The 16,575-nt window shown below is 40.1% G+C and overlaps 1 protein-coding gene across 12 annotated transcripts in view; it reads right to left on the reverse strand.

The window, feature by feature from the left end:
• Nucleotides 1-8,473, reverse strand: part of micu3a (mitochondrial calcium uptake family, member 3a) — a 38,355-nt gene extending 29,882 nt beyond the window's left edge. For 6 of the 12 annotated variants that reach the window (XM_047365827.1, XM_047365823.1, XM_047365825.1 and 3 more), the window contains exons 1-2: nt 8,154-8,471; nt 1,015-1,162 (exon numbers count right to left, since the gene is read on the reverse strand). In XM_047365827.1, the coding sequence (XP_047221783.1) occupies nt 1,015-1,162; nt 8,154-8,414 (409 nt within the window). In that variant the 5' untranslated portion in view covers nt 8,415-8,471. Of the gene's footprint in view, nt 1-1,014; nt 1,163-8,153 lie in introns of all 12 variants that reach the window. The other 6 variants (XM_047365821.1, XM_047365816.1, XM_047365815.1 and 3 more) reach the window with 3 other exon arrangements.
• Nucleotides 8,474-16,575: the final 8,102 nt, after the last annotated feature.

A 16,575-nucleotide genomic window follows, 5' to 3' on the forward strand; every position in this document is an offset into this window, starting at 1 on the left:
GTTCTTGGATTTTCGATGTGGACAGCTGCAAATTTCAGCAAACTTGAAGGTGCCAGGTTTTGAACAGGGCCTTCTTTCTTAGCCTGCACCCTCTGTCCATATTGATGCTAAAGTTGCTCTACTGTGGACAGAGGCACTGGTATTTTTGTAATTTATAACAAGTTTAAACCTCAGTAGGTCCTGAGTTTTTCCTTTAACACCCTAATGAATTTCCTGTACTGAGAGGGCGACAGTTTGGATCAAATGTTTAAACATTGCACACAGCAGGACAATGATCACCAACACAAGCCAAATCTGGTTTTGGAACTCATATTGCAGGCTAACATTAAGTTTCTGAAATGGCTCCAACCTAATCACTATGACAAATTTACACACCAGGCCTCAAATCTACATTAAATTCAAACTTGTGCTCCCAAATCTTGTTTCTTTTTAATCTCAGTGAAGTTGTTTATTGTATGGTCATTCCACCCAAAAGGAAGAATTTCTCAGCGTTAATGAAAGATAGCGATGAATGAATGTAAACTTCTGATTGGAAAAATAAGAGATAAGGACAAGGAATCAGACTCATAGGATGCTGCCAAGACTTTAGTTTTCTTTTGGACTATTGAGAACCATATATTAATTTGTATTGTATTTACTGTGTTTTGCATTCACTTTATTTTTGCATTTTAATTGTCAACATAAAATCTTCATTTGTTTATTGTAAAATAATTTAAATACTGTAGAATATAACAATTTGCATCGGTTTTTGGTAGCTGATGCAGTTAAGTCCGCTTATTATTGCTTTATGGAAATGGAAAAAAACAAAAGCTTACTTTAGCGGGTATATTCCAACATAACATCGGTACCAGCCCCAAGAAAATAATTGTTTTGTATCTTAAATAAAAGTATGTGCCACACAAAACATACTAAAACACTAAATTTAAACTCTAAATGTTGGCATACTTTTATACTCGTGGTCTGCAGACAGATTTCTTAAAACAAGAATGTAAGAGCTAACTGTCTGATTCATACTTCTTGGTTCACTCATGGTAACAGACTCAATGAAGTTCTGGGGAGTCATGTACAGCTGTCCTTCGTACTCCACCGAACTGAACATCCGGAAACGATGCTCGTGGGACGACATGTAAACGTCTCCATCCTCGAAGTCAAATGGACGAGCCTGCAAAACATAAAACCAAAAATTCACACTGATTGCAATGATTTGCATGAGTAGTTTGATCAGTATGCAAGGAATTAGGCAAATTTAAATAAGTTATTTGCATGCAGGGTATTATAAATGATTGGTAAGCTAATTCTAAAAATAGCCCCAGTAGTATTTGTTTTGTGTGTATTGTTCAGTTCAACATATGTGAAATAGCCTTGGTCAGTGAAGATCAGTCACTATATGACATTTCTTGAAAATAACATATTTTAGAAATGGTAATTATTGGACTATCTGTTAAATTGAACCTAAAGCCAGGACCCGAACTGAGAGCCAGAGTGGAAACAAAAATTTTAAAATTGTGAAAATTTGACTTGTTTACAAAAAAAAAAGAACAACTAAATTAAATTAAGCTTGTGTATTAAATGTCTTTAAGCTCTCTATTCTATTCAACAATATACCATTCATATGTCTTTATGGCCTTATTAAATTTTTATTTTTCCAAATTTTCCTTTTTGTCTTTCTGCTAAAGTTTCTTTGTTCTGAAATCGTCATTTAACCAAGAAAACACACCCCAAAACTAAAATGTTTCTGTAATTGTGGGGTTAATCAATAAAATGTAAACAGTTCAAAAGAAAAAAATGTTCACAATTTGACAGGATTAGATCTCTGGACAGGATTAAAATTTCTGTGTTGCATAGAAAAACTGCTTATTATGAAAGTCAAGAAAAAGTCCAAGGATAGTCCAGTAAAACCATATAGAATATATCAAACAGCCCACACTAGTATTGTGATTGTGTTCTGCCTAACCCACACACCAATAATAATATTATGGATGTTTTTTTTTTTTCCTTACCAATATTTATTTCCCCTGTAGTCTCTTGACAGTCTTCTCTGCTTTAGATCAGGGTTAACTGGGTTTTAGAAAGCTGATGTCACCTGAAACACGTGAAGCTTGGGGAGGAGTTGGCAAAAATAGCAGGTTAATGCTAGCTCCCTGACTCTGTCTTTGACATGATGCCTTTATGACTATGATGCACAAGCTTCAGTGCTTCTTCTATTCAATTTGATCAACCCACAAGTCAGAGAGGTGACAAACCTGCTACTTTGCCTTGTGTTTTTATCAGATTTACCAGAAACTTTAAGACTTGACCCCATTTAGCCAGTGAGTGGTGGGGACTTTCACCCTCCTCGGCTGTAAAGCTTTCTGTGTCCACAAAGCTCTCCAATATATCAAAGACTGCAGGAACAGAAATGAAAAAGCCTATTCATTACTACTGAACTTTTATAATGAGCATTTCCACCAAATCACTATTTAGCTCTCTGAGATTATAAATAGCATCGACATTTCTGCTATAGCTAAACAAGAGTATACGGGCACACACAAGCCGGTACTACTTTCTAATTGATTAGTCTCTCTCTCTTTCTTTCAGTAAAGACTTGGGGCTTCTGCTTGATTTGCTGCAGTGCTACACCAAGAGATTGTAATGCATGAAACTGTGCAATTACCACAGAGGTTTCCAAATTTAAACCTGCTTGGCTACAAGCCCCAACACAGAGAGCTGCTCAGCTCAGCAAACATGCTAATGAGCATGCAAGTTCATTCATAAAGCTTTGATGCTTCCTTTACCAAAGGAGCTCTAGAAGGCATGAGTAAGAGATGAATACTTGGCTTTATGGCAACTTACTGTAATGAAGATTACGAGCGTCTGCACCCATGGGTTTCACTTTCACTAATGAATGAAGTTTTGAAAGTTTTGCAAAGGCAACAAGGCTTACATCCCCTGCTAAACAACATGGTATAAACAACAGTATGCAGACTCCCCTGAAAAAGAGAATTATTCAGCTGTGGGGAACATCGACTGGAATTCATATGGTACACTTTGTTCTTGTGTAGTTGTCGTGTATCCACAACTAAAATTGTTTCTGATGCCTTGCCTACTTCTCATGACTGCACAGCAGATGCTCCAGGTGTTTTCCCCTTTGGCATCTGGGTGTTTTCCCTTCACATCTGCAGCTTTTTATTTTCTCTTCATGGTGTTCTCAGTATCGCTTATAAATCAACTTGTGTTCTGGGCGAGGTGTGTGGTGTAGCGGTAGAGCGTGCGACCCATATAGGGAGGCCTCAGTCCTCAACACAGCCTTCCTTGATTTGAGTTGTGATGCTGAAGACCTTTGGTGTATGTCTTTCCCCATCTCCCTGATTCAATAGTTTGTAGATCCACTTTTCACTGGAATTACAACTGCAAGTTCATACAGAGGCTAAACCTTTTGCCCAAAATTCTTTACAACAACAGTGCCAGCTCAGTTAGACTGTATGGACAGGGCATGTGAATGTCATTTTTTAAGTCTTGCAACAGATTCTGAGTTGGGTTTGGGACTGGGCTTTGACTGGACCATTCTAACACAAGAATATGCTCTGATTTAAACAATTACAGCACTGGCTGTATGTTTAGGGTTATTTTTCCTGCTAAGGAAAGGGTGGAGCCTCAGCCCCAGTCTCAAGTCTTCTGTAGCCTTTAATGGCTTTTTTTCCAGGACAATGCTGTCACCACCATGTTTAATGGTTGTAATGCTGTGCTGAGGATGATGTGCAGTGGTATTTTTATGCAACACACAGGGCCTGATCTACCAAAGGTTTGCATGTATAAAACCAGGTGCAAACTTGGTAGCCTGCAAAAACCTTATGGGGTGTGCATCAAGGATTGCATCTGTCAAACAAGCAGAGTAGCAGGCACAATCCATTTAGCTTCTTTGCCCTCATCAATGCACACAATATATTCTGATTATTGGAATGTCCAAAATACTGCGTAGAGGATATGCAGGTGTCATCATGTACCACATGCAATGTGATTTATCAAACGTGAAATGTATTGTAGTGGCTGTTTTTGATTCTATTTTTTGGCATGTTTGAAAGGCAGGTGCAAACTGGCACAGCGTTACGAACACATGTCTGCTGTCATTGTGTAGAGAAGAAGGCAAACAGTAGATACAATGACAGACGACAGAGAGAGAGAGAGAAACTTATGTGCACGTGTCAAAATATTTGGACAGTCAGAAATTTAAACAGTAGAGACATTTTATCTATCGAGCAAGGCCGTTTCTGAGGGCTTATTTGGAGCAGGTCACAAATAGAAACCATGACATACAGTACTGTGCAAAGGTTTTAGGCAGGTGTGAAAAAATGCTGTAAACAAAGAATGCTTTCAGAAATATAAATGATTGTTTATTTTTATCAATTTACAAATTGCTATGTGAGCGAACCCAAACATACAGCCAAAGTCATTAAGAACTACCTTCAGCATAAAGAAGAACAAGGATTACTGGAAGTGATGGTATGGCTCCTACAGAGCCCTGATCTCAACATCATGGAGTGTGTCTGGGGTTACATGAAAAGAGAGAAGGATGTGAGAAAGTCTACATCCACAGAAGATCTGTGGTTAGTTCTCCAAGATGTTTGGAACAACCTACCAGCCGAGGTCCTTTAAAAACTGTGTGCAAGTGTACCTAGAAGAATTTAATCTGTTTTGAAGGCAAAGGGTGGTCACACCAAATATTGATTTGATTTAAATTTCTCTTTTGCTCATTCACTGCATTTTGCTGATTGATGAAAATAATAATAAAATAATTACAGCTTTTTTTTTCAGACTTGCCTACAAATTTTGCACAGTACTGTATCTTGTATGGAAAAAACTCGTGAACATTAACAGCCACCAGAGAACGTGAAACCATTATGGAGCCGCGCTCACCTTATAGAATCTGGTGCGTGCCTGAAAGTTTTTCATTTTATTTCCTTTAATGTACCTAACACTGTCCCTTCTGGGATTCCAAAAACACTGACCTTTCTGTCTCATGCAGGTCAGACAATTGTGGAGGCAGCTGCAGCTGTTTGGCCCTGCGCTCCACACTGCATGACAGCAAAGTGGAGTAGCAGGGAGGGACAAGGCGGTGGCTTGTGAACTCGAATAAATGCCAACTATCAAAACACTTTTAGGGGGAACTGATGGCAGCGACGGCAGAGAAGGTAATTTTTATTTTTAAATATTGTTTAATGTAGAAAAAAATTGGGCTCCAGCAGAGAGTTCACGCAGCTGAATGTGTCCAAACTCTCCACGGTGACAGCCAGTAGCACATGCAAAAATCCTAATTTAAATAAGGCTGTCTGCACCACTTTTGCACCTGTTATCAATGGCGCAAGCAATCATCTGCAAAATGCCCACTAATAAAATGTCATTTGTTTTAAACACACGCAATTCAGCGCTTCCTTTTTGGGATCTTAGTAAATCAGGCCCATAGTGTTTTGCATGTAGCCTGATCTGACCCAAGGACCTTCTTCCACATGTTTCCTGTGTCCCTTACATAACTTGTGCCAAACTGCAATCTTTACTTCTTTTGGCTTTCCTTCTACAATGGTTTGCTCCTTGCCACTCTTCTGTAAAGACCAGATTTGTGGAGTGCACAGCTACGTCTTGACATATTCTTCCACTTCAGCTATTACTCTGCAGTTCCTCCAAAGTTAAACCGGGTCCCCTGCCTTCTTCTCTGATTGACGCTCTTCTTGCCTGAGCGGTCAGTTTGGGTCGATGGCCATGTCTTGGGAGGCTTGCAGTCATCTTTCCAGATGACAAGTTAAAGAGTGCTCCATGAGATCTCCAAAGCTTGGAATACTGCTTGATTTCCTGTGCTAATACTGTGTATCTACTTGAAAGATTATGAATAAGATTGATCATGGCTAGAAAAAACATTTTAGCTTTTTGCAAAAAACAACCCTCCTCACTACCAGTAAAATCAGATTTTAAAGTAAAGTGGACCAGACTGCAAACATTTTAGAACTGAATATTTTGAAATTGCCATTTTTTGTAAACAGACACATCCATCAATAGTTTTGTAAATATCAAGCTGAAATTTATAATAATTAATTAAGCTATAATTTATTTGCATGTTCAAATGTATGCAAAACACATAAAGAAAAAAATCCAAGATAATTTTAAGTCAACCACTAATTACAAAACATATGCTTTTATTTTGGTAATAATTAATGTCTTTGGAGAAAAATTAGAATTTATCTAAATCCTAGCTGGTCAGAAAATGTACACAATCAGAAATCATCACTTGAGAAATTGTTTCCGAAACTCCTGAAAGTATTTTCAGAAACAATTAACCAAACCAGCAAAGGCAATGTTCCAAAATTAGAATTCAGCAATTAAATTCAGTTTTCAACACAATTTATTTAAATAGCATTGATTCACAACAAATGTTGCCTGAAGGAACTTCACAAAACAAGTAGTGTCAACTCAAATCCAATACATAAATAGGTTCAAAGTCAGTTTGATCCTAGTTATAAAACAATGCAGACCCATTCAGTTTATTTTTCCACTTGGTAACAATAATTTTATCTCAGGAAACCCAGCCAGCTGCGCTGTCTAGGGTCTACCCCACCTACCGCCCATAGATTGCTGGAGATAGGCACCAGGTTGCCCGCGACCTGCCATGGAAGAAGAGGTATAGAAAATGACGGACTGACTGACCCTGCCAGCTGCATTGACTAACTGACTCCTGCTCGAGCATGTAAGGAGAATGGACAGTTTATTTTATTGAGTCGTTAACTTTGCAGCAATCCCTCATACTGAGCGCGCATGTGGCAACAGCGAAAATGAGAACTCCCCTTTAACAGGAGGAAACCTCCAGAAGAACCAGGCTCAGTGTGTGTGACCATCTGTTACGACTGACTGGGGGTTTGAGAAGACAGAGCACACACACAAAAAACACAGGGGTACTTTCTATGTTACAGAACAAGCAGAGCGTACAGAAGTAGTTGCTCCTTTAGTGGCCTCATCTAGGATAGAAACACAGCTAAAGTAATTTATAATTCATATAGTTCGAGAGACTTTAGTGTGATCAATCTCATAGAGCCAAAGATAACACGAGCAGTTTATGACCCATGGTCGGAGAATGTGATATAGCTAGTAATTCAAGTGCATCCTTTCACAATAAAACACATGGATGCAGTGCTATCATCTGTAACTTACATAGCAGCTTGTTTTCACTCATGATTACATGAAATATTTATTAATAAAAGCTTAGTGACAGGTTACAAGTCTCAAGTCTTTAGAGTGTGTGCTTTTGCTAGTTATGTGTGACTAGAGTCTGAATCTAAAGCTCAAGTCATCATCTCTGATATATAAATATATGCGTAATCTGCAGGAGAGACTTGGCTTGGAGCCATTCATGCAAGAAATGCCACTGTTCTACAGTAATGAACATGACGTTTGGCCTGCATACATGGAATGATGTAAATCCATTAAATTACATTTATTCTGACCGATAAAAAATCTGAATACTCATGGGAGATCATTCTTTGAACATTTCTAGGCAATATCTAAAAGTTCTTAGTGGATATGGCTCACAACGTTTCACAGGTTTTAATGTAAACAGCAGGACATTTATTTTTAATCCACACAAGACTACGGTGTCAGTTTTTCTATTCATATTTCAGATAAAATCGTTTGTTTAGACATACAACTGCTTTAAGTTTTTTTATGAAGGGCTTGAATTTGCATTTTGAACATTATTACGTCCACTAAGATGTGTTGGATTGTTTTATTGGCCACAGTTGGAAGCCTGACACGTCTGCAGCTGCATAGTGTGAGCGGAGTGTCTGGGCGCCAGCCTGCAGCGAGTTGTCATTTCAGCACCAGCGTGAGCGGAGAGCGCCATTCCTTCCACTGCATCCAAACAGTGAGCAAACTGTTTCCACCGTGCGTGTTGCAAATAAGTGACACACTTTACCCACTAAAAAAAAAAATCCAAAAGAAAAAACGTGGAAACTGGTAGGAAGAAGACGGAAGTATGAAGGAAACACTCAACACTTTACTTCTCTTAGTCGGATATTCGCCCTCAGAGGCCTTTATGTCAACACTGATACGTTTTGCACCACAGAAGCACTACCTCGCTACGTGTTACATAAGCTAAACGGTTTCCTGGTTGCCTTCTTTTTGTGTCCACTTACCTTCTCTTTAGCTTCAACGGTCGGGATGGAAGGCAGCGGCAAGCCGTTGATGCTGCGCCTCCTCATCCTCTTCCTGCCGCTCCATATTTCGTTGTAAAAGTACAAAGCCAGGGCGCCTCCCGCTGCGGTACACAGCCCGGCCGCCAGACACCTCCGAGTCCTTCGTCCATGCATGTTCGGAGCCCCGAGCAGCTCGCTTTTCGTCGAAGACCAAAGATTTAGCTTGCCGGCCAGCGCTGCCGCTCTGCGGAAAGCGGCCATGCTTGAGTCAGTGTTGCTGTGATTGAAGGCAGCTCAAGTGTCGCGAGTCGACCGGTTTCATCGCGAGATGATGGCGAGGCCGAGAGCGAAGTCCCCTCGATTAGCAACATTGATGCTCGGTTGAGTGAGAGTGAGTGATTAATCTGAATCACTGTAAATTATAAACTCATATGCGAGGTAAAGTGACCAGATGGCTTGTTTGGATACGATTGAGACACTGAGCTGCTATGAGGGCTTAATACAAAAGTTAATAAAAGTACTATTAATATAAATCAATAAAATACATTTGGGGAATGTTTTGACAAGATCAAAAGCTGGCAATAAGGACTTTATGGTTCTAGCAAAAGAGCTTATCTTTCTGTAAAATTCCGAATTACAATCTTTAAAAAATATCAATCTAAGATTTTAAGATTAAAAGACTGGCTGCAACACTTTGATATATCTTACCCCAAGCTTTTATGTTTTAAAATACATAAATATATACTTATCAAAAATCAAAATTCAGTTTAAATGAATCCATGATGCTATGCTGTGTTGCATTTGGCTCCATCATTTTCCCATCACCTGGCCCTGATGAAGAAAAGCATCCCCACAGCGGATGGGGTGTTCAGGGTGATGTGCAGTCTTTGCATCTAGGCCGACAAGTCTCAAGACTGTTTTTTTTTTTTTTTTTTGCATCTTGCTGTATTTAGCTCCAACCAGATGCAACCTGGTCAGATCCCCTGTCCCTGCTGAAGAAAAGAAGGCCCATAGCATGATACTGTCACCAACATGTTTCACTGTGCAGAGGGTGTGTTCATGGTGATATGCAATGTCAGTTTTCCACCAGACTTTTTGTGTTTGCAATTTAGGTCCTATCTGACAAGCTTATGACTTTCTTTCAAGAATGGGTTTCTTCTTGACACTCTTCTATAAAGGCCATATTTGGGAGGTGCAGCAGATGGTTTTCCTGTCAACACATTCTCCCACCTGAGCTGTAGATCACTTTTAAAAACATTGATTTAGCTTTCTTGCATTTTGGGAAACCTCCAAATTTTATAGATAATATTAAAAAATTGTTAGCTTAATCAGGTCATTTGGTGGTTGTTTTAAGGTAATAATTAAATTCAGAACAATCCACTGTAGACATCTCTGCTGATTATACCTCCAACCTTAAAACAGTTGTACATGAATACTTTGTGGAACTAACATGAAAGGCGTCTCACTTTACATAGTGGGAAAACTATGAATGACCGATCATATCAACATGTCTCAGTCATCACTTTTCATTGAGGGTCAGTGTGGTGTCAAATTTTCAAGGGTAAGCGGAGAATCAAAGCAGCCAGTGGGAAACAGATATCAAACAAATATCAAAGATATAGTCTTCATTTAAGTCTCCACATGCAGGACTGATGTTAACCTGATGGGGCTTTTCTTAAGGCTTTGATGCTGTAAGAATAAAGGGTAGAAGTCTAATGCAGGGGCTTGTCACCTGTTCACACATGAAGCTCAGTGGATCACTCTTTTACTTAGTTTAAAACAGATCAAACAATGAATATCAAAATGTCTTGGTTGAAATAAACATGAAGGTTGAGTGTGGCTTTAAGCCCTCAATCTGTTCTATGATTCCTGTTTCCCTCATGACCCACTGTATTGCCGTACAATAACATTACCAGTAATAACATTATTTGCTTCTAAATTACCCGATTCATATTTTAAGGTGGTCTTGATCAATAGTTCTGTTGGTTTTGAGAAGGTCTTCCACTCATTTTCTTTACAGTGCTTGTACCTCACTATGACAGCAAATTATACAGTGTGTGTGTTAAAAATATAAATATGGATAGGTGGAGTATAAAAAAAGTGCAAATCAGCAGCATCTGAAATTTATGTCTGTTTAAGAAACAAGAAAAATCCAGCATAGACCTGATACCCCTCCTTGAACCGCCACCTTAACGTGGTGGAAGGGTTTGAGTGCTCGAATGATCCTAGAGGCTATGTTGTCTGGGGCTTAAATGCCCCTGGTAGGGTCTCCCATGGCAAACAGGCTCTAGGTGACAGGTCAGACAAAGAGCGGTTCAAGAACCCCTCATGACGACCACAAAATCGAGGCACGTGAGGTCATGGTTCTCGACCGGAAAAGAGTGGCTTGTCCTCTTAAGGTTGGAGGGGAATTCCTGCCTCAAGTGGAGGAGTTTAAGTATCTCGGGATCTTGTTCACGAGTGAGGGAAGAATGGAGCGGGAGATCGACAGACGGATTGGTGCGGCTGCCGCAGTAATAGGGGCGCTGTGCCGGTCCGTTGTGGTGAAGAGAGAGCTGAGCTGAAAAGCGAAGCTCTCGATTTACCGGTCGGTCTACGTTCCTACCCTCACCTATGGCCATGAACTTTGGGTCATGGCCGAAAGAACGAGATCCCAGATACAAGCGGCGGAAATGAGCTTCCTCCGTATGGTGGCCGGGCACTCCCTTAGAGATAGGGTGAGGAGTTCGGCCATCCAAGAGGGGCTCGGAGTAGAGCCGCTACTCCTCCAGATCGAGAGGAGCCAGTTGAGGTGGCTCGGGGATCTATACCGGATGCCTCCTGGACGCATTCCTCGGGAGGTGTTCCAGGCACGTCCCACTGGGAGGAGGCCCAGGGGACGGCCCGGGACACGCTGGAGGGACTATGTCTCTCGGCTGGCCTGGGAACGCCTTGGGCTCCCCCCGAAGGAGCTGGAGGAGGTGTCTGGGGAGAGGGACGTCTGGGCGTCTCTGCTGAGTCTGCTGCCCCCGCGACCCGGTCCCAGATAAAGCGGAAGACGACGAGTACGAGTACGAGACCTGATACAATCCCTGAGCAGTGCATCATTATTCAGTTATGCATCTCCTGTTTGTATGTCTCCTTTGGAAATCAGCTTGGTAGTGCTAACAAACTCACCATTTTATTTTTAAAATGTCTTATTGTTTCAACCAAAGAAATAGGGACAAATTACGTATTTATGCCAAACTGTTTCTATAAAAGTATTTGATTTATTATCACTTTTTCAAATTTGTTTGTCATGTAGAGACACAATGTTGACTCTTTCCTTGAGCTAACACTTGGTTTATTCATACATCAGAAATAAGACTCTTTACAAACAACAAAACCTTTTATTCAATATGATCAGGTACTAGACAGAAAGTCTGTGAAAACTCTTGGAGAAAGAAATGTTTCATCCCTTGCAAAAGTATTCATACCCCTTGTCACTTTGTCACATTTCACATTACAACCACTAACTGCAATGTATTTTGTTATGGGATTATGTGACGCATCAACACAAAGCATTGCATGAATGTAAAGTGGGGAAAAAAATTAAATCCTTTAAAAAATCTTTTACAAATAAAAATCTGAATAGTGAAGTGTGCATTTATATGGAGCCTCCTGAGTCAAAATTAAGTACAATCCACTTTCACTGCAATTACAGCTACAAGTCTTCTAAGATATGTTTCTACGAGCTTTGCGCACCACCAGACTGAAAATATTTGCACATTTATCTATGTAAAGTAGCTTAAGCTCAGTCATTGGATGAAAAATGTATTTTTAAATCTTGACTAGGATGCACACTTAGATGAAGTCCTAGCTTTTGACTTGGTCATTTGATTGAAACAATTCCACTTCCTCTTTGGTTGCATGTTTAGAGTTGTTGTCCTGGAGGAAGGTGAACCTCTACCCAGTCTCAAGTCATTTGCAGCCTGTAACATGTTATCCTTCCGGATTATCCTGTATTTAGTTCCATCCATTGCCCAGCTTCCCTGTCCTGCTAAAGAAAATAATCGCCACAGGATGATGCTGCCAACCCCTTGTGTCACCAGGGGGATAGTGTGTCCCTATTTACGAAATTTATTTGCAATGGTTGTCCAGACAACAGATACCCCCACCTGTGGATCTCTGCACCTCCCCTGGAGTTACCATGGTCCTCTGGGATGCTGTGCTGATTAATGCTCTCCTTGCTCAAACCTGTCGGTTTAGGTTAATGGCTGTGTGTTGGAAGGTTTACAGTTGTGCCATAGACTTTCCATTTTCAAATAATGGATTGAACAGTACGCTGTAAAATGTTCAGAGTCCAGGACATTGTTTTAAGACCTGCACTAAACTCCACAGCTTTAACCCAGACCATCTTAGTGTGTTCATTGGTCTAAATATGCTGTTCTTCACTAATGTTCTTTGACAAACCTCTGAAGTCTTTCATGCGCTACCTCATGTTGATCCAACAGATATTATACCAATAAAATTATTATTATTATTAAATATTATTATTTTTTTTTTTATGGTCAAATACAGAGTACTTTTAATTTTTGATTTGACCTTTTAATTTCTGCCTTTGAGGACCCCAGGAGTTCCCCAGACAGCAGTTTGGAGATCACTGGCATTAATAACCTCCAGGCTACTTTTTTCAGTTATTCCATTATCCAGCTTTTCCATTAAAGGCCGTGATCTCTTTTGTGTGTAAGGGGGGTTAGGGGTAGGACTTTAATCCACCTCCTCCTCCTCATCATCATCATACTGCTGCCTCTCCATGCTTGATTTATCTCTGTGGCCACACCAATAGCAAAAGAAACATGGATATTACAATTTAAAACACATCATGTGACCCTGGGAACTGCTCTCCTGTGAGTGAAGTGGAGGATGTGAAGTTGACGTCTTCATTGAGTCTAGGTCGATATCCAATACATCTGATCAGCCCCAGGCAATTCTGATTGATCCAACCTCCTTTAAAAAATAGTTATTTTGTGTTGTTCATACATACTAATGAACTAAGGGATAGAAGGAGAGGAAAACACGCCACAAACATAAAGACACCCCTATTTTGTTTTAGTGGCACAAGAGCACATAGGGTGTGCACAATCATATAAATATATAACTAATATATATTTTTGTCAAGCTTAAAAAACTGAGGCACAGGTACATAAAATGATTGCACTGTGCACAACTCTGTGTCTGAACCTCATTTATCAATTTAACTCCCAGGAGAGGCAGCGGCTGTGGAGGATGTTGGGGTTGTGGGAGTGGATGCATTTGAGTGCATGAGCGTGTGTCTGCGTTGCTGCCAAAATCAATTCCATATATAGGAACCTGCAACCAAAAACACACATACACATACACACACACACACACACACACACACTATATATATATATATATATATATATATATATATATATATATATATATATATATATATATATAACCCACATATCCAGGTGGAAGTTTATTTTGCGGCAGGACAATGACTCTACAGATACATCCAGAGCTTCAATACAATGGTTTAAATCAAAGCTTAATCACGTGTAAGAATTACCTAGTCAAAGTCCCGACCTAGATCTTTGGCAACACTGGAAAATTAATGTTCACAGATACTCTCCATCATCCAGTCTGACTGAGCTTGAGCTATTATGCAAAGACGAATGCTTTTAAAATTCAATCACAAGATGTGCACAATTGAAAAGGACATACACCACCCCCCACCCAAAAATATAATTGCTGCTGTACTTGCAGCAAATTGTGGTTCAACCAAGTATTATTATGGGGGGGGGGGGTAAATACGATGGCATGCAACACTTTTTAGATTTCTATTTGAAAACCACCTTTATTTTTCTTCCTTTTCACAAATACGCACTACTCTGTGCTGTTCTATCACATAAGGTCCAGAATAAATACTGCAGTATGTAACGAAATGTCAAGACAAACTTGTAATCCTGCCCCTATGTTCCATCCATTCATGTTCTATACTGCTTCTTCTGTGTCACAGGAGAGCTGGTGCCTATCTCCAGTGGTCTATTGGCAAGAGGTGGGGTTCACACACCCATTCACACCTAAGGGCAATTTAGAGAGACCAATTAACCTAACAGTGACGCTTTTGGGCAGTGGGAGGAAGCCAGAGTACCCAGAGAGAACCCACGCATGCATGAGGAGAACATGTAAACTCCATACAGAAAGACTCCAGGCATGCAGTCAAACCCAGGACCTTCTTGCTGCAAGGCAGTGCTACCAGTGCTACCAACCCCTATATTCCTCTGTATTTATGAAACAAATATGCAGGATGCTGTACATTTAGACATTTGATGACCTTTGATATTTATGTTTTCTCAACAAGAAATATATAAATAATAAACAAATGTTCGGCTTCTCAATTAAATTCGTGCACAAAAATTGTAAGCATGCACCATTTATTGTAAACATGGCATTTTATAAGCATGTTTAAATCAATCTGGTAGGCCGATATAACATTTTTATTAGTATTTGGAAATTGTTTCCACAATTCAACTGTCGTTGGCCCAGATGACTAAATAGCCAATCTTAATCCTGCATTATCCCTCTGCTTATGTTCAATAACAGAGTCCAATATGCATAAGCCTATAAAACTCCGCTTATTTACTAAAGAATCAGCATCACAGGTACTTCGTTTTACCCTCAAGTCCTTCAAGTGTCAAGTGTCTGGGTATTTTGTGAGTTTGGAGTTCAAACACGCTGTACTCTGGATGTTGATCCTCTTACAAGATGTGCTTTGAACCTGCGTCTTTGATTTTTTTTAAGACCACAATTAAGGATAGGTATATATATGGGCTTCTCCCTTGTTCAAAGCGTAATGGAAAGATCAATGAGGGATTGACAGTCAAGTGATGTCGTTTGCACAGGTGTGTGTGTGTGTGTGTGTGCGCGCGCGCACGCTATGTGCTATAAACGTGCGGTTGTCCTACATGAAACAGAAGCAGTAAATCAGCAGCCAAGTGCGAAAATTACGCATACGGGGGCTTTCCTCCCGCTGCACCTGAACCATTTGGAAATCGGGGCGGAGAACTGCAATACGATTAGGAGCCAGGCGATGTCACTTTTAATGTTTTCTTTCCCAACCTCTGTTTGATTCGACTTACAAGTTGTTTAGCTGCGCGTGTGACCCTCAAATATGCGGACAATTAATCTATTTGTACTTGTGAAGCGCACCAGGGCAGCAGGCTGTCTGCGCCTGCTTCAGCAGCAGGGAAGCAGTTGTGTGGCTGCAGCAGAATTTGATTGAAAAATGAAAATCATTACATACAATCCACTGGTTTGTTTGTGTTAATTAGCTCACTAGTAAAGCTCAACAATTCCGTTTATCAGAAAATGTCCTTTTTATTAAAATAAATTAAATAGAGGCATGCTAAAATAGTCAATACTTGGTCGGGGCTCAGTTGCTGAATCAATGCAGCGTGACATGGAGGTGATCAGTCTATCGCAGGGTTAAGGAAGCCCAGGTTGCCTCAACAGCGACCTTGAGATCGTCTGCATTGTTGGGCCTCTTTCCTTCCTTTTGAGTGTGTGCTTTAGGTCAGGCTAACCACGCAAAGTTATACCATAATCATTAAAGCAGTTATTTTGGCAGGAGCCAAGTCCTACAGCAAAATTAAATCAACATATCCATGAAGCTTGTCAGCATGTGGGTAGCATGAAGTGCTCTGAAAGACACTGTCAGACAACGTTGACTTAGTCATGTTTTATTTTCTTCTTAGCCCAGGTAAGATGCTGATGAACCAGATGTGTCTGGTTCATCAGGGGTTTAACACAAGGAATGCAACAGTTGCAGGGTATATACTGTATGCATCTCTGGTGGCTCTTGAAGCTCTGGCAGCAGAGGCTGTCCCCACCTTCAGAGTCCCCCTTATACCCTTCAATGGGTTGTGCTTCAAGATCCTTTCAATGCCATAATTCCATTCACTTGTGCACATTTCTTCTGTCACACTTTTTCCTTCCACAAAACTTTCCACTAACATGCCTGCATAAAGGATTCTGTGCACCCATTTTCTTTAGTGATAAACTTTTGAGGTTTATTTTCCTTGTGGAAGATGTCGGTGTCCGTCTGCTGGACAACTGTAAAGTCAGCAGTTTTCCCCATGACTATACACTCATTTTAAAATCGGATGTTAAACGTCTTTTTAATTGGTCTAATATAATATCTGAGGCACTGTTTTTGGTTCAGCTAAATGGGCATAAATAAACGCTTAAAATATACCACTTTGTAATTATTCTATATGATCGGAGTTTTACTTTTTGAATTACGAAAAAATATATATTTAAAGATATTCAAATTTATGTAGAAGCACATGTAAGCCCGTCAAGCTCTTCACCGCCCCCCTGTTATATCAGTAGTTGATTTCTTGTCGTAGAGAGCGCTAAATCTGAACATCAA

This window comes from Girardinichthys multiradiatus, chromosome 5 (assembly GCF_021462225.1).
Source record: "Girardinichthys multiradiatus isolate DD_20200921_A chromosome 5, DD_fGirMul_XY1, whole genome shotgun sequence".
Taxonomy (NCBI): domain Eukaryota; kingdom Metazoa; phylum Chordata; class Actinopteri; order Cyprinodontiformes; family Goodeidae; genus Girardinichthys; species Girardinichthys multiradiatus.